At 39.6% G+C, this 18684-nt stretch overlaps 2 protein-coding genes across 10 annotated transcripts in view; both read left to right on the top strand.

Annotated features, from left to right (window-relative positions):
* Positions 3466–16522, top strand: LOC109842729. Of its 9 annotated transcripts, XR_002247361.1 has the most exons (6): positions 3466–3615; positions 3860–3914; positions 14104–14174; positions 14894–14948; positions 15330–15977; positions 16052–16522. XR_002247361.1 is itself a non-coding variant. In XM_020411597.1 (4 exons), the coding sequence occupies exons 2-4, from the start codon at positions 15690–15692 to the stop codon at positions 16379–16381; spliced, it is 411 nt and encodes a 136-aa protein (XP_020267186.1). In that variant the 5' UTR covers positions 3466–3615; positions 15330–15689; the 3' UTR covers positions 16382–16522. The 9 variants fall into 9 exon arrangements, 3 of the variants coding, with proteins under 3 accessions (XP_020267186.1, XP_020267185.1, XP_020267184.1); XR_002247363.1 differs by lacking the exon at positions 14104–14174 and having other exon boundaries at positions 3467–3615; XR_002247362.1 differs by lacking the exons at positions 3466–3615; positions 3860–3914 and adding an exon at positions 5404–5640.
* Positions 17932–18684, top strand: part of LOC109843849 (PH-interacting protein-like) — a 38400-nt gene continuing 37647 nt past the window's right edge. Inside the window, 1 exon segment of the mRNA XM_020412812.1 lies at positions 17932–18144. The gene's annotated coding sequence lies outside the window, so the exon portion shown is untranslated.

Below are 18684 nucleotides of genomic sequence, written 5' to 3'. Positions count from 1 at the left end.
TTCTCCTCCACTTTTTCTTCATCTTTCTTCTTTCCTTTTTCCTCTTCCTCTTCCATCCTTTCTTCATCTTTCTTCTCCTCAGCACATTCTCCCTCTCTGTTCTCCACCACTATTTCTTCATCTTTCTTCTGATGTTTTTCCTCTTCCACTTTCTCCTCTTCCTCTTCCTCTTCCTCATTCTTCTCCTGCTCTCGCTCTTCCTCTTTCTTCTCATCCACAGTCGCTTCCTCTTTCTTATCCTCCTCACTCTCTACAGCTTTCTCCAAATTATCATCCTCCATCTCTTGCCATTCACCTTTCTCTAACTCCTTCTCTGCTTCCTTGCCAATATTGGTTACCTCGTCATAATCGAAGCAAATTCCATCATCACCCCTGTCCTCAGAATCAATACTCCTCCTTATTTTCTTTTGTGCAGACCCTGTATGCCCCTCTTTCTGTGACATAATCCCCTTCACATTCTTCTTCAGGTCTTCGGGGTCAATCAAGTCAGCGGTCCCTTCATAACCCTCCAATTTCTTGTTCAGCCTATGTATCTCCTTAGAGCATTCCTCCCATTGAAGGCGCTTACTACGCTTGACAGTGTGGAGCAGTTTCCAATTAATTTTGGCCGTATTCCGCCAAAACTGAATTTGATCTTCGGTTGTCAACTTCTCTATTTCATCTTCACTCTCAAAAGCATCTCTAATATGCTGGGCCAAAATCTGAAAAGTAAACCATATACCCATTACCCATATGTATCCACAATATTAAAAAAATAGTTATGATAATCCACAATGTAATTTTCTTACCCAAAACATGTTAACATGAAACAATGAGTACATGGAAAATTAACTAATGATAAAGATAGAAAATTTAACTCAATTGGTAATATGCAAGAATGTGTAAAGAGTCATTGATGCTTACGTAACCTACGGATGAGCTCCTTGTCCTGCCCTTCACCTTATCTTGCTTCCCATCCTTTACCTTTTCTTCCTCATTCTTCTTTCTCACCCTAGTTTGCTCCATAACCTTACTCCTATATGAGACAATTGGGCTTCTTTTTTTCCCAAAGCGAGCGATTTCAATCTTCTTCCTGCTAGGCTCCCGTTGAGGGTATTTTTCACCTTGAGGGTATTTTTCACCCCATTCAATGCTGGTCGTAATTGGTCTCTCCATGATTTTAATGCTTGCTTTCTTGGCCTTAGAGACAATTGTCTCCATCCTCAACGATCCAGCAGTCCCTCCAATCCTTACCCAATTGGTCATCGGAGGCTTCCATCTCAAGTTTAGGGCTGGTTTTTTAATGCCAGTCATCTCATAGTACCATAGCTGTCAGAATCGAAGGAACGAATATCAAAATAGTTAACTTTCAGAACTCATTCTTCAACTACACTCTAAATAGCTACCTTTCACCAAAACATGTTAACATTAATGGGTACATGTTAACTTTCACCTATTAATGTTAACTTTAATAATTATATGTTAAAGTTCATGATAACATGTTAACTTTCACCTATTGATGTTAACTTTAATTTTTATATGTTAAAGTTCATGTTAACATGTTAATTTTAACCATATTCTGTAAACATTTAATATTGTACATGTTTTCTAATGCCTGTTACCAAGACTAATGTTAACTAAAACAAATGTCAGACCAGTTGGTCATGCAACTTACAGGGATGAGCGGCATGCATCCAGGTACGTATGTAACCCCTGGCTTCCTCAACCCTTCAACGGCAATTTGAATGCCTCTCTTCGTCTCATCAAAAATAATTTTACCCCACGCAATGTTCTTCACTCTCTCAATACTATCTACATATTGAAACAACTGTCTTGGAATGCCTTGTGAGCTGTTGGGGCACCAAATCATTGCACACTGGTACAAGATCTGAAGCAGCACAAAATCCTCAATGTCCTTATTTTCAGAAGACTCAACCAGTGTTTCCAGTAACTCCTCAACATATCTCCTCATGCTACCAGCTTCTTGTGTGTCCTTGGCCTTCTCCTTTGACTTTGCCTTTAGCATTTCTTTCTTCTCTTCAAAATATTCCCTCCAAAGCCGGTTGTGCGGGTGTCTATTCCCGTAGATCAATTCCCCATCAATAGGGAAGCCCGTGTGAGTTTGCACCCACTCTTCATCAAATTGGACTGAAAATATAGTCCCGCTTATGGGATCAGAAAAAGAGAATTCATCAGTTTCGCCAACATAATGGCTGAGCACATGCTCTAGTGCCCGTCGATCACGTGCTGGAGGTCCGAAGAATACATAGTGCTCAAAGTTACTGCCCTTGTAGGCATCCCAATGCCACTGCTTCAGTTTTGGTTGAAGTCTTTGCATGAAAGTACAATATGATCCAAGACAGGCACTAGGCCGTATATCACCTTCGGCTGTAGCTTTCCTGCATAAACAACTATTTACTCTTAACAAGTCATTCAACTCCAAAGTAGGTAACAATTAACCGTAAAGGCATTATCTGAGTCAAAATTTCGTTTTATTAACATGAATAGCTAATACTTGACACTTATGCATAAACGTTAACAACAACCAAGATTTATTGACATGCATTGCAACTAGCTATCAACAAATGAGAATTATTTACATGCATTTGTTCCAAACTGATAACACTTCGTATTGTTCAGATCTTACTCCAAAATTACGAAACTGGTTCTACACTACAATAACCAGTCTCTCACCACCATTTTATTCAAAAAAAGATCCCATAAACCTCAATTAAAATCAAAATCACTCATTTAAACTAATTAAATTCAAAAACCCTCAATTGCTTGGGAACTTACTTCTTCTTTGAGATGGACACATCCTCCAGCGAGCGTCTCCTCTTGCTTTCGCGAATATCCAGACTTTTCATGCTCAATAGGGTTTCCGTCGCCTCGTTACTCTCCTCATCCTCAGAGGATGTCGGAGCAGAATTGCCGGCGGGCGATATCAAGGCAGAGGCGGAGGCGGATAACTTTGGCATTTCCTGCTGCGCCAATCGTGCCGACCGACGCCGGTGACGAACGTCCCGTTCCGTTTGAGTGTTGTCCACTTCATACTTGCTACGCTTACGGTTCTTAGCCATTTTACTTAAATTTTTTTGGGGCATTTTCAAAATAGATTTCCTAGCCGCTTGAGTGAAACTAGGGTTTTGAAAATGGGTTCGAAAGCTAATGGAGGTTTGCGGTGAAGAAGATACAGAGAGAGAAGAGAGAGAGAGAGAGAAGGCGGAAGGGGGGAACGGGTACAAAAGGGTACTTTGGTCTGAACGCCTCAACTTTTCTCTTAAAGTTGTCTTGGAAATGAAAAAAGGGCTGATTAAGTATTAAGTTTGGTTTTGGGGGGTTTGTCACACCAAAAAAAATACAGGGGGCCTGCCCACATCCGCTTTTTTGTTTTGGGGCCTTGAAACATTTTTCCCAAAAAAATTTGTAAAGTTCCTGACAAATCAATCCTTTTTGCATATTTACCCCTAAATCTGACTTTTGGTTCTACCCAACGTTCCCCTTTGGGCGTTAGATTTAAAATTGGGCATTTCAAATCAAAATATTATGTTGGGCTCAAGTTTGGACCTTGTTTTTTAATCAAAGTCATTTTCTAGAGTGGATTTGAAAAGCGAGTCCCGACATTGACAATCGCAGGTAATCTCCGCCCCCCCCACCCATTCGAAACCCTAAGTCCGAGCTAGGAGCTAGGTCGTGAGCTTTGCATCTAAAACCCTAGATCAGAGCTAGTGTTCTCATTCTTTTACCAATTTTTTTCTTATTTTTTGTTGATCTTATTATGAATATGCATTAGAGTTCAGTGATTTCGATGGGTTCCTAACTAATTAATTAGCAATTTCAATACTGCTTATTGGTAATGGTGGTGACTGATTGCAATTAGGTAAATTTTGGGGAATCCTCTTTATTCGAGCAAGATGTCTTCTCTCATCTCAAAGGTATAACTTTCTTTTTTTTCAATTGTGATTTTAGTTGATTGAGTAGCCTTAATTTTCTGGCAAGTTTTTTGGATTTTTCATGGATGGCTTTATGTGAAGTCTAAAACTTTGTGGATGATGTTCATTTGGTTGATTAGTATATCACAAAGTTAATGTGTTATACATAATTTTTATGTATTACTTTGATAAAATTACAGAAGGGGAGGAGTTAAAAAGTAATCATTATTCATGAAGAGATTTGGTAAAGAGAAAACGTAGCGGTAAATTAGCAAAGGCTGAGGGAGACTGCGAGAGTGTGAAGGATCGGTCGGCGAGAGGGAAGAGAGTGGAGCTTGAACCCGCCGGCGAAGGGGAAGAGGCCGGAGCTTGAGTGAGAGCTCTTGATTTGCCGGCGAGGGGAAGATCTGCCGACAAGGGGAAGTTCAGCCGGCGGAGTTTGAGAGAGAGAGAGAGTGACAGGGAGATTAGGAGAGTGGAGGCAGAAAAATAAAACAAGGCCAAACCTAGATTCCATGACTTCATCAACTTAAGTATTTATATGGGGTAATAGTTGTAAATAAAATTTTTGATAGGACTAAAATGCAATAAGTTTAATTTATAGGACTAAAATGTAAAAAGTTATCAAATAGTTAATAATCCACCGAATCGATCGGACCTTTGGTTAAATTTTATTCATTTATAAACCGAATACTAAAAAAATATTTGTTTAGTATTAAATGAACGATCGAATTGAACTTGACGGAGTATCTCGACGAATAATAACCGAACTATTTATTAATTATTCGGTTCTGATAGAATAACAATGTTAACAAGAAAGATCTAACGAGGACCTTCCTTCCTCTTTTAGCCACCATTGTTAACAAGCTCAGAGTTGAGCAGGAAAAGAAAGGGATGAGGAGGTAGTGTGAGGGGAGGAGAGTGTAGTGGGGTATACTTAAAAATTCTAGGTGAGAGAGCTTTAGATGGATGACTTTGTGTTAGGGGTGGAAGTGAACCAAATAATTAATAAATAGTTCGGTTATTATTCGTCGAGATAATTCGTCAAGTTCGATTCGATCGTTCATTTAATACTAAACAAATATATTTTTTAGTATTCGGTTTATAAATGAATAAAATTTAACCAAAGGTACGATCGATTCGGTGGATTATTAACTATTTGATAACTTTTTATATTTTAGTCCTATCAATTAAACTTATTGTATTTTAGTCCTATCAAAATTTTTATTTACAACTATTACCCCATATAAATACTTAAGTTGATGAAGTCATGGAATCTAGGCTTGGCCTTGTTTTATTTTTCCGCCTCCACTCTCCTAATCTCATTGTCACTCTCTCTCTCTCAAACTCCGCCGGCCGAAGTTCCCCTTGTCGGCAGATCTTCCCCTCACCGGGAGATCAAGAGCTCTCACTCAAGCTCCGGCCTCTTCCCCTTCGTCGGCGGATTCAAACTTCACTCTCTTCCCTCTCGCCGACCGATCCTTCACACTCTCGCAGTCTCCCTCGGCCTGCTAATTTACCCCTTGCCTCGAGTTTCGACGGTCTCGGTCTCTTCCCTCTCGATCCTTCCTCAAATCTTGACTCTTCATCTCTGAATCGGGTCTTCATCAGCACTTCAGTCATCTCGGCTTCACCATCGGGGTCTCCATCAGTCGCTACCTCCCCAAACCCAACGAAACCCCACCGGCTCCACCTCTACCTCCCCAACCTGCGACCCCTTCATCAAAATGTAAGTTGAGGCTTAAAGTTACAATTTTTTTTAATTTTGATCAGAGATTAATTTATCCATTTCGAATAATTAACAAATAGATATTGAATATGAAAAGAATAATGCAGTGAAAGTAATGGCAGTTTGTTGTTAAACAAATATTCGCGGATAATTATCGAACACGAATAAATATTGTCGAATCGAATTTGAATGGTCATTTAGTATTCGACTTGAGTATGATCATGAATTCAAATATATGGAAATGGACCGAATCCGAATCCGAATAAGTGGTTGTTCGCTTCGATTCGGTTCTTTACCAGCCCTATCTGTGCTAGAGAGTGACTTTGGTGCAGAGGTAGACATTGTGAGTTAGTTGACAAGTTCCAGGTGCATTTATACTTCCTTAGGTGGGTTTGTTCCAGAAGGGATTCTAGAGGAGCACTGTGAGAAGCTTATTCACAATGATGGCTTGCTATTTTGCATGAATGGGTGGTCATTCCCTTCATCTTCTTCGTTTATTACTGTTTGTGAAAAATTTATAGTAAATAAAATGAAAGAAATTTGATTTGTATTCTCTCGATCTTAATTACAATTTGAATTCCGATTACAAAAAAGAAGAGAATTGATGTAAATTCTCCCATTTGTTTAATACTGGGTTCTTCACGGTAGTGATGAGATGCCTCCCTCGAATGCTCGCATCGAGTTTGCTTCTCGTTGACGATCCGAACGTCTTGTTTCACTGGAACGGTATATTCTCCTCACGATTTGACGTTGTGGAGGACTTGCGTGGTAAGTTTGAAATTCTGAACGAATTGATAACTCAGAGCGAGTTTAAACTCTTGTAAAAGAGTTGATTGATCTTAACCGTAATTGGTTAGACAAGCCAAGCATGAAGATAGCCCCAAGAATCTGTTGTTGAGAAGATGATCCGAAGAAGCCGATCTCTAGATCTTTAAAATTTTCAAAGATCCAAAGATATCTCCACCTCCTCCGCTTTTTCCGAACTAAGCTGATCTTTCAGCTATTTATAGGCGATTAGGAAGTGTAACCGTCCCTAAAATCGCTCCTTTGTGGGGCTAATGGGATGTAATCGCCCCTTAAATCACTCTCGAGTGGAGTTGTGATCCCCTCAGATCGTGAAAAACGGTTTTGAAACCGTTCGGCTCGTGTTTGAACGAGTCAAACGCAAAATCCGCGTTCTGACGTGAATTCTGCGTTCAAACGCAGTGTCTGGAAGCTCATTTGTAACGTCTGAAAGCTGCATTTATAGCATTTGGAAACTGCGTTTGTAGTAATTTAGAAGCTGCGTTTGGCAGTGGATGGAAGCTGTGTTGGCAGCTTTCGGAGACTGCGTTTGCGGCCGAACATGAGCTGCGTCCGTGGGCTTGAGCTACGTCAGCGATGGCTGATAAGGAGCTGCGTCCGCGGTTGAATTGGCGTTGCGTCTTGATGCTGAAACGCAGGGAGGACTTTTGCGTCTTGGTTTGATAAGACTGTTAATTTATAGTCTTTTTTTGTCAGAGCGTTACAAAAATCGTCGTTTTGTAATCTTTGCTTCAGCTTTTTGATATGTGAGAGTCGTCAGGTTGTAACTCTCGTTGTTGATTGTGAAGACTATTGATCAGAGCTTTCATCAGTTATTGTAAAGATCGTCAGATTGTAATCTTCGTCGATCTACGTGAAAGTCTTCAAATTATAGTCTTCTGGAAGCCGTTAAATTATAACTTTCATCATCGGTGTTTGATGGAGATCAGCTATCTGCAGTAATTTTTAGACAGCCTACAGAACACTCTCCAAAATTTTCGAATGTTCGCTGTTGACTGAGACGAATTTTCGGAATATTTTGGATTTTAACTTTGATCTTGGAGCTGTTGATTCCTTGTCATAAGGAGTTGTTCTTTGCACCCGCTTCGAAGACGTCTTGGTTGAAGGGATTTTTCACACAGGACCTGTGTGATGATGAGTTTAAATAGAAACTATAGCGACGGTACAAGCTACTCATGAGCAGAAGCTATCAAACATCATGTCACGGCTCACCTCCATTCAGTTGATAGGCTCGTAAACATTCATAGGATTTTTAGCAAACCCTCAGCCATCAACAGATTTGATAAGCCTTTACCGACTACCGTTTGAGTCGGGCTAGCATGTGAATTATTTGAATCCGTTTCACATGTAACGTTGTGCTAAGAGAATAAACTCTCTTAGACTTGATGCTGGTGAATTATTTGAATCCGTTTCACATGTAACGTTGTGCTAAGAGAATAAACTCTCTTAGACTTGATGCTGTGATTTTGAATACATAAACTTTGTTATTTTCACAGGAAAAGACTAACCGATAACACATATTAGGCGTAGACTTATTTCTATTTAGGGATCGAGATAAAGTCCCCAGACGTGGATTTTGGTGTCTTTTTTCACGGAGAAAGACTAACCGGCAATGTGTGTTAGACGTAGACTTTTCTCTAATTAGGGAATGAGATAAAGTCCCCCAGACGTGGATTCTGGTGTTTTTTTCGCGGCAAAAGACTAACCGGCAACGCGTGTTAGGCGTAGGTTTTGTTGCTATTTCTTCATGTGTTATGTTTTCACTTGAAACACTGAAAGAAAGTTGGAAGTGTCAGAGGTGTGATGTTAACTTGACGGGTTTGTGGACCTATCGCTCTATTAAAGAGAATCGATAAGTTGATTTTATCAGAGGTGTGATATTAACGTGATAAGAAGAATATTACGATCGGGACAATTTTGAGGACCTATCGCTCTATTGGGGAGAGTCGATAAGTGGATTTTGTCAGAGGTGTGTGATTAACGTGACAAGAATTTGTTACGATCGGAACAATTTTGTGGACTTGTTATCCTATTGAAGAGGATTGATAAGTTGATTGTCAGAGGTGTGATATTAACGTGACAGAAAGAATATTACGATCATGATAATTTTGAGGACCTACCGTTCTATTGGGGAGAGTCGATAAGTAGATTTTGTCAGATGTGTGATGTTAACGTGACAGGAATGTGTTGCTATTGGAGCAACTTTATGGGCTTATCATCCTATTGAAGAGGATTGATAAGTTGATTTGTCATAGGTATGATGTTAATGTGACAATAATGTATTGCGATTGGAGCAACTTTGTGGACTTATCATCTTATTGAAAAGGATTGATACGTTGATTTGTCAGAGGTATGATGTTAACATGACAGGAATGTGTTACGATTGGAGTAACTTTGCTGACTTATCACCCTATTAACGAGGATCGATAAGTGAACTGTCAGAGGTATGATGTTAACGTGATAAGAGAATGTGTACTTGTAACTTGCACAACATTTTGGGAATTAGCGTCTCGCTGGAAAAACTTGCTAGGTGAGTTTATCACCAGAAGCGATGAATTTTGATACTTATGATTTGAATAAGATTTTGAAGACTTAGTATCTTGCTGGGGAAGATTACGATTTAAGCAATTTTGAGGACCTATCATCCTATTAAAAAGGATTGATAAGTTGATTGTTAGAGGTGTATTGTTAACGTGACAACTTGAGAGTGATGCAAACTGAATTCATACTCCGTGGGAGTGATGATCGTCAGAAGTATAATGTTAACTTGACGATGTGAAAGATTCGTTACTCTTAATCTAGTGGATTCGAAGTAACCAACCCCAGTCTTGATTAAGACTTAACAGGGATAGAAAAAGAGGGGTATAACATGACATATTACCTTATGGGCCACTATCCATCAAGTCAGAATAGAGGCCCAGCACCTAGTAGGTCACTATCTGACGAGTTTGACTATCAGAGGTAACTATTAACGTGATAGTTTTGGTGGACCCGCCTTCCTACTAAAAAGGATTAGCTTCAGTAGCCGTAGTATCTTCTCCTTCTGACTGATAAGATTGGGCTTGGTCCGATTGCTATGGTTGATCCTGCCTACGTTGTTTTTCAGTTTTGATCCTGGTAATAATCTTTTGAGCATGTTCGCCTTGAGAGATTAGTTGTCTTCAGAAACGATATTCTACAACCCTCATTTGTGCTAGAAGGTCGGTCTGCAAGTTGTGTCGATAGGTCTCCACTAAGGTAGACTGTGTGAAGGTCGGTCTGCAAGTTGTGTCGATAGGTCTCCACTAAGGTAGACTGTGTCATACCTGTCGGACATCGCAGAGCCATGTTTCGGTCTCCACTAAGGTAGACTGTGTCATACCTGTCGGACATCGCAGAGCCATGTTTCGAAACCTTTTGACAAAGGCTTTGACGGACTTCCTCTTTTTCTGCTTAGTGACGAGAAGGATATGGATGGAGACTTCTGTATCTTCTTCAAAGAATCTTGACAAGAAGAGTCTCTTTAGATCTGTCCATTTTTGGATACATCCGGCATGCGGTTTTCTGAACTATTCAAAGGTAACTTTCTTGAGGGTACCAATGAACAATCGAGCCAGTATGACATCGTTTATATCATATTCCCAGTCTGTGACTTGAAATGATAAATATGTTGATTCGGTGATCCCGTATCGTCAAAAGTTTGTAGCATCGGGACTTCGAACTTTGGAGGATAATGGGCTAAATCCCATTCGACAGGATAAGGCCTTGTAACTCCCTCGTCTTGGAGCTCGTTTCTGTTAGCAATGGCATTAAGACGGGCTTTCAATTTTTTCATTTTGACCGATTGAGGATTCTGCTCATTCTCGGTCTCTCTTCCTTCATCAGAGGAAGATTCCAGGTTGTAGCCTTTTTTGTCAGAAGCAGCGTCATCAACCACTTTTTCTTTCTCTTTGCTTGTGTGAAGTCGGGATGAAGATACTTTTTCTCTCCAGGAAGATTCTTACCTAGGTGGCGAATCTGTCTTCTGAAATTTGGTCTTGTCTGCGATGATTTGAGTCAACAGGGTTAGGAGTTCATTGAGGGTCTTCTGCTGTGATTTGAGCATGGCGTCTTGCTCAACAATCCTCTTTGAAAGATCTTCAGACTGTTCTGCCATGTGGGCGAAGCGCTCATGCCCAACGAAAGAGCTTGATAATGGGGACTCCGCAATGGCTGAGTGTTCATCATCGGAATTAGTTCCTCTGAGTAACCTCCGATAGTTGACAGGGGGAATGGCTCTTGTTCGCATCCGAGTATGTTGATAAATTCCATCAGACCTATTCAGGAGGTCTTTCAAGTCAGGAGACTGATCTTCATCTGACTTATCGGAGCTAGGGACTGATGATCTCCCTCTGCCGATCATGTTAGAAGTGACTCCAAGGTATTCATCCTCCAAAGTCTTCTTCCTATAAGAATGTCGTTGGTTATTGAGCAAAGTGACGTTCATGGTCTGTTGAACATCGACAAATTGACTGCGCATGAGCAGCACTAGTGTCTCAAGAAAATCACAAAAATTAGTCGTTCGCATTGGCATGAACGAGTGACTCGTATCGGTCTTTCTCTCGATATAAACCCTCTCAAATCTGTTGCAAAGACTCGAGAAGAATTACTCACTGACCGTGAGGTTTGAACTGGAATGCCTAGTCTATGATTGGACGGAACTGGCTCCTAGTGAGTATGGATACGGTTGAGATGCATTGAATCCATAGACTTCTTATATCCGCCCCTCGATCTAATCACGCTACGCAGAGTATTCGGGGTCTCGCTGACCGGTCAGTGAGCCGAGGGTCCAGGGGGCGGCGTTGGACGACCCTCCAGCGGGGTTCGGGGCAGCGCTCCGAATCTCCACCGTATACATCAGGTTCTGTATTGGATTTCATTACTCGAACGCATGTCTGAGGTTCAGGTTTTGCTGGTGAAACAGTCCTGAGATCTGCATTTTGCTAGTGGAACACAGTCTTGAAATCTGTTTTTTGGTTCTGAAACGCATGCCTGAGAGTTGCGTTTAGTTAATAGAACACACTTCTGAAGGCTGCATTTTGATTGTACAATACGCCACTGAGGGCTGCGTTCAGTCTTATTCACACAGAGTCTATGTTTGGGCTTATAGACGCTAGGCTTGTATTCTGAAGTAGAAACACGGGGCATAGGGTCGTGTTTAGGTTCACAAACACGAAGCTCGTGTTGACTTGAGGATCGACATTCTCGGAGATGTGTTCGTCGTAAGGATCTCCTCCTCCGTCGAGCGGCGTTCTTCTTAGCCTGTTTTAAAGCTTTTGTAGCGGTATTACCATCTGTGTTGATCAAGTTTGTCGCCTCAATGTGCCTCTTACGACCCGATACCCGTTGTCTTGACGAGGTTTAGCTAAGGCTGAGCCCACTCCATCGGGGGAGGGGCTATCCGAGCAATCTAGCCTAAAGGAGAGGTCTTCCTTGAGCGATTCAGCTGCAATTGGAGCAGTTGGAGTTTTAGTCTCTTTGAAAACTTTGTGGATCTTGTGCATAGCCTTGGGGCTAAGGGATCTAAAGGAAAGAACTTCCTCATACTTGGCTTTGTGGATCTTGTGCATAGCCTTGGGGCTAAGGGATCTAAAGGAAAGAACTTCCTCATACTTGGCTTGATCAAACTCAACAATAAGAGTTTCGACGGTTGTTCCAATGAGATGAACGTCGGATTGCACCATCACTTTTTCGTCAGAGAAGCTCGTCCCCAGCGGAGTCGCCATCTTTTGTTTGTGAAAAATTTGTAGTAAATAAAATAAAAGAAATTTGATTTTCATTCTCTCGATCTTAATTACAAATTGAATTCTGATTACAAAAGAGAAGAGAATTGATGTAAATTCTCCTATTTGTTTAATACTGAGTTTTTCACGGTAGCGATGAGATGCCTTCCTCGAATGTTCGCGTCGAGTTTGCTTCTCGTTGACGATCCGAACGTCTTGTTTCACCGGAACGGTATATTCTCCTCACGATTTGACGCTGTGGAGGACTTGAGTGGCAAGTTTGAAACTCTGAACGAATTGATAACTCAGAGTGAGTTTAAACTTTTGTAAAAGAGTTGATTGATCTTAACCATAATTGGTTAGACAAGCTAAGCATGAAGATAGTTCTAAGAATCTGTTGCCGAGAAGATGATCTGAAAAAGCCGATTTCTAGATCTCCAAAATTCTCAAAGATCCAAAGATATCTCCCCCTCCTCCGCCTTTTCCGAACTAAGCTGATCTTTCAGCTATTTATAGGCGATTAGGGGGTGTAACCGCCCCTAAAATCGCTCTTTTGTGGAGCTAATGGGATGTAACCATCCCTTAAATCACTCCCGAGTGGAGTTGTGATCCCTTCAGATCGTGGGAAACGGGTTTCATCGTGGGAAACGGTTTTGAAACCGTTCAGCTCATGTTTGAACGAGTCAAACGCAAAATCCGCGTTCTGGCGTGAATTCTGCGTTCAAACGCAGCGTCTGAAAGCTCATTTGCAGCGTCTGGAAGCTGCGTTTATAGTATTTGGAAGCTACGTTTGTAGCAATTTAGAAGCTGCGTTTGGTAGCAGATGGAAGCTGTGTTGGCAGCTTTCAGAAGCTGCGTTTGCGGCCGAACATGAGCTGTGGCTGTGGGCTTGAGCTACGTCAGCGATGGCTGATAAGGAGCTGCGTCCGCGGTTGAATTGGCGCTGCGTCTTGATGCTGAAACGCGAGGAGGACTTCCATGTCTTGGTTTGAGGAGACTGTTAATTTGTAGTCTCTTTTTGTCAGAGCGTTGCAAAAATCGTCGTTTTGTAATCTTTGTTTCAGCTCTGTGATATGTGAGAGTCGTCAGGTTGTAACTCTCGCTGTTGATTGTGAAGACTATTGATCAGAGCTTTCATCGAGAGTCGTCAGGTTGTAACTCTCGCTGTTGATTGTGAAGACTATTGATCAGAGCTTTCATCGGTTATTGTAAAGGTCGTCAAATTGTAACATCGCTGTTGATTGTGAAGACTATTGATCAGAGCTTTCATCGGTTATTGTAAAGGTCGTCAAATTGTAACATTCATCGATCTACGTGAAAGTCTTCAAATTATAGTCTTCTGGAAGTCGTTAAATTGTAACTTTCATCATTGGTGTTTGATGGGGATTAACTATCTGCAGTAATTTTTAGACAGCCTACAATTACATCATATGCTGTTCATAAGTCCTTGATGAACACAAGCAGAGGACTCGCCTATACCAGGTAAAGTTAAAATAAATATCACTATTATGTCACATCTTAGCAAGATAGGATATTCTTCCAGGAAAACTTTATATAAAACTAAGATGTTACATAAATTAAGGAAATTTTTTATTTGAGGGCAGGGAGCAACTTCCCCTCTACTAATGCTAATGCCCAAGGCCCCGTTTGGCAAATGGTTAAGAAATAGGGGTTAAAGAGAGGATTAATGTACTTAGTCAATTCGATAATCTAAATAAATGAACTCTCATGTGGGGGCTTATTCAACTCCAGCTTCCAATGGATATTCTAGTAGGGTCGTATGTATTACAGGTTCAAACTTCAATGGCTCATCCCTTAGTGAAGTTGTCGGAGGGTTTCAAACATTACGCGGTAAGTTTTCATCTTAGATTAACATAGCATATCATATCCATAACTGATGTTTACCTTTAAAATACAGGTGTGTGTCGAGCATCCATTGATGAAAATGCCCAAGTCATATGTCTATGAACACAATGCCATTACAATCAGGTGCTTGGGGTTATACCTTTTTTCATCTATCTTTCCTGAGATGTTACACAAAACAAAGGAAATCTTTACGGGCTTATTCAACTCTAGATCCTAACATTTCCAATCCAGAGTTGACCACACTTAAGGGGATTTTGCAAAACTTACCTTTAATAAGGACACAAGGGAGGTTTCTCCCATCACGGACATTTTTGTCATCTGGACATGAGATTTTCGTGTACATATTCAGATCCAATGGTGTTAGTTGGGGTGTTATCTGACAAAACTTAAAGGGGTTCTAAGTGACATTTTTAAAGTTTTCGGGGTTTTCTTAAGAACAACCGTACTTAAGGCGAGTTTTGTGAAATTTACCCTTACTTTAAGTACAAGCATGCAATATGCATCCATCGTTAACGTGTTAGAATGTAAAATTCATATCAATAACTTATATCTTTCTAAGATTTTGCATAGAATTAAGGAATTTTTTGCGTCTGAATGAAGTGAACCACTCCCATCGTACTAATGCCAGTGGTCAAATGAACTCTGGTCTCAATTATGGGTCTTTTACAACAAATGTCAATGCTCAAGAACCTGCCCTATTTGTACGTGAGTCATCGATGATCACAAAAAAAGAATTGCCTATCCCAGGTTAATTTTTTTTTTGGTGATTTGAATGTAGTATGTCATACTGATAACTGATATTGACTTTAACTACATGTACGCATTATGCGCATCCATTGCAGGACATGCTATCAGTCATATACCTATGGATAGAATGCCACTGCAATCGCCATTCAGGTACTTGAAATAATATTTTTTTTCCTTTTATATATTAATATATTACATATAACCAAGAAATTTTTTTGTATGAGTGAACAACTTCCAACTTACTAATGCTTATGCTCAAATGAACTCTGGCATAAGATCGGCCTTCTCCTTCTCTAATGATGAACGAACACCAACCTGCTAATGGCAGTTCTCAATGTAAAATTTGATGTTAGAATGTAGCGCATCATATCAATAACTGGTATTTATTTTAGAAACAGATAACACTCTGCATCCATTGATGAAAATGCTCTAAATCATGTATCTATAGGAACAATCCATCTGCAGTTTTAATTTTTCTTCTGTTTTACTATGATTTTTAAAATTTTAATCAAATATTTTGTTTGAGTGCAGTGAACAACTCCTGCCATCTTTTGCCGTTGTGGAGAAAAACCTACCTACCAATGCCAATGGTCAAATGGATACCATAAAAGATCAATGATTTGCGACGGTGCATAATCACCAAGTGCCATGCATGGGGGGTTATTCGACTCAGGATCCCAATGTCAATGCTCAAATGGATACCATAAAAGATCAATGATTTGCGACGGTGCATAATCACCAAGTGCCATGCATGGGGGTTATTCGACTCAGGATCCCTATGTATACCCCAGGAGACTTGATTCATCCTCCTTCTTGGTTTCTCAAACATCATAAAGCTTATTTAGGAGCAATGGTGGAGAGCATAATCAGAACAGAGAGGACGGGTTTCCCATGGAAGAAGATATTAATTTGAGGAACGAAGAAAATACTCCCAATCATATGTTTATGAGCTCAATCCTATCAGAATCAAGTGCCTGAGATTATCCCTTTTTCATCTCTCTCTCTCTCTAAAAATGTTACGCTAAACAAAGGAAATCTCTTGTGTGAGTGCAGGGAACAACTTTCACCTAAGTAATGCCAGTGCCCTAGTGAACTCTAGGAGGGTCGTATGCATTCCAAGTTCAAATTTCAACAGCTCGTCCCTCGAAAATGTTGCCCAAGGCTCTCAAGCATCACAAGGTAAGTTTTCATGTTATAACCGAACCATATTGATAACTGACACGGTCGTAACAATATTTACCTTGAAAATGCAGGTACGCGTCACATATCTGCTGATGAAAGTGCTCGAACTCATATGTATATGAGCACAATGCCATCACAATCAGGTACTTGCTAAGACGTCGCATAAAACTAAGGAAAGTTTTTATACGAGTGCAGGGCACAGCTTGCACCCTACCAATTCCAGTGCCCAAGTTAACCGAAACCAAGATCAATCTGTAGAGGCTCATCAAACTCGAGTTCGTAATGGAACCGATCAAAGTTCAGAATCAGCTCCAGTTTGTGATGTATCTGATTCAAGTTCGAATAATTCTAATGGCTCGTTCGCGTATGAAGTTTTCCCCGTGTACGAAAAGTTGGAATAACAAAGAAAACCCCCCCAGATGTAGAGATTTCGCAGGAGAGCTCATCTTCATTGAGGATGGATTTTGCAGAGTTTGATTCTTTTGTGTGCTAATTAGTACTGTATTTTACATTATGATCTTTTCTTTTTCTTTTCTTTTTTACCTTTTGGATTTACTGTCTTTACGGTTTACTTTTTAACGAAGTACCCCACGAACTTAAAAACTGTGTGTGTTTCATTTTGCACCCCCAGCATTCGCAAAGGAGAAACTAGAGGTAAAGCTTGTTGTCGGAATAGAAAATTGCTTTTCCTACCTCTTTTAATAGTAGGGACCCAAATTCGCACCTAGATCAAACTAATTTACGGTGGACCCCATGGTCCCTTACACGGGCCCACGCATTGCAAGCTGGCATTGAATAATTTTTTTTTTCTTTTTTTTTGGGTTAGGTGGGATCCATAATAAAGCTCATTAAGCCGTATAAGCTCGCACATGTTCCGCTACTAAAAGTTAATTTGGTACGTATAGCATGGCAAATCAATTAAACAACAAAAAATATCATTGCAAACAGTTAAAAATTGATATATGCACAAAAATTTGACAAGCGTAAATTACATTCTGAATTAATGCAGTCATCAACTTTAGTTCGAAGACGACGAGATATTAGCAAACAAAATGAGGTATATTCTTCACTAAAAAAGAAGTAGCTGTACCAGATCTTTTCTGTTCATTTAATTTAAACTAAAAGTATATTGTACAGTAGTATGACTACACATCAATACGTGTATATTTAAAAATACTACTTTATAGAAGCTAATAGTATGCGCTCTTGTTAGTCCTTACTCCACAATTAAAAATGGAGGGAAGATGAATTGGAGGGAAAAGCTTTATAGCCGTTATATGACTTCCCTACATGGATGGGATAGTTATTTGACATAACTTTAGCCCCTCCGTTTCATATTATTTACATATTTGCTCTTACATTCTAACGAAACTTAACAAATAAAAATTCCAAATAAATAAAAATTGAAAATATTTTTTATAGTACATTTTATGAAACTACTATGACTGTTTGGAGTTCTATGCAAACATAGTAAACTTACTTTCTTTCTATTAACGGAAAATATCGCGAACTTTCAAAACAATAGAAAAATAACATTCCATTAAGACTATTGTAAATTGTAGTGATAATACATGAAAACTCGTGATAGTTTCCTTTGATGTAAATTTCATAGTAGTCTAGATAATTTATTAGAAATTTTATGGTAAGTAAATTATTTTATTTGAATATTCGTTGTAGTTTTAGTGATTTAAGAGTTAAAGTCAAAAAAGGTGCAATCCATACATCTATCTCTCACTAGATAAAATAGTTCAATTATAAAGTTTTACATTATTGCTAAAATTCCCGTAAAAGCTCCATGATTTTACTTTTTTCAGTTTTATTTTCTTTTCAAAATAATATTCAACTATTAGTTTGTGTACAAATCTGTAATTAATTAGCCAAAGAAGGGTAAGCTCGGAAACCTAGCTCATCTCACCCTCTCCTATGACCTTTTTAATTCCTCTCCTTCGACGTCGAAAAATACTAGTTAAAAAATAAAAAATAAAAAAAAACCAAGATAGCATCTTCAAATCCTCCAATTCCTGGCGATTCTCATCGCCGATCTCCTCCTCTCATCGGTGGCGGGGTCGCCGGCTTTCTCTCGATCGCCGGCGGTGTTTTTTGGTTAGGGTTTGATTCGGGCGATTTGTCTTTTTTGGAGAAAGCGGAATATTTTGGATCAGATGTGAGTTATTTTTGCACTCATTTTGTTATGCTTGGTTAAATTTTGGTTTTGATGAGTTTACTGTTGTATTGCGTTGATAATGGACTGGCTAGGGTTAGAAATGGAAAATTTTGTTTCTTGATTAGCAGGAATCACTTATTATTGCAGCAAGCAAGAGCTTGATCTGCGATAGTTTTGGTTGTCCGTCGTTTTCCCCTAATTTTTAGGGTTTCTAAATTCTTAGACATGTAGAAAATTAGGGAAGAATAATGTATTGCCAATTTATCCATTTTGTTCTGAGTTGGCAACCAGGTAAGGGTTTTAGGTATCGAAGACATGGTGAAAATCACATTGGAACCCCCAAAACTCATGAAACTAAATCTGTTTATCTTAGTTTTAAATCATTATTATGCTCAAAATCTTAAGGAAAAATGTATCTTTGCATTTTCACATTAAGGCCTTTGTGCGTTGATTTGTGCCTTGACAACACTGTTTGGAACCCTATTCTATGCTTTCTCTGTATTTGTTCTTTTTGTCGTTAGGCTTAGATGATGGCTAGTG

The sequence above is a fragment of the Asparagus officinalis genome, chromosome 5 (genome assembly GCF_001876935.1).
Source record: "Asparagus officinalis chromosome 5, Aspof.V1, whole genome shotgun sequence".
NCBI classification, from domain to species: Eukaryota; Viridiplantae; Streptophyta; class Magnoliopsida; order Asparagales; family Asparagaceae; genus Asparagus; species Asparagus officinalis.
Note: the sequence above shows the minus strand (reverse complement) of the source record. Positions and strands in the feature narration are given on the sequence as shown.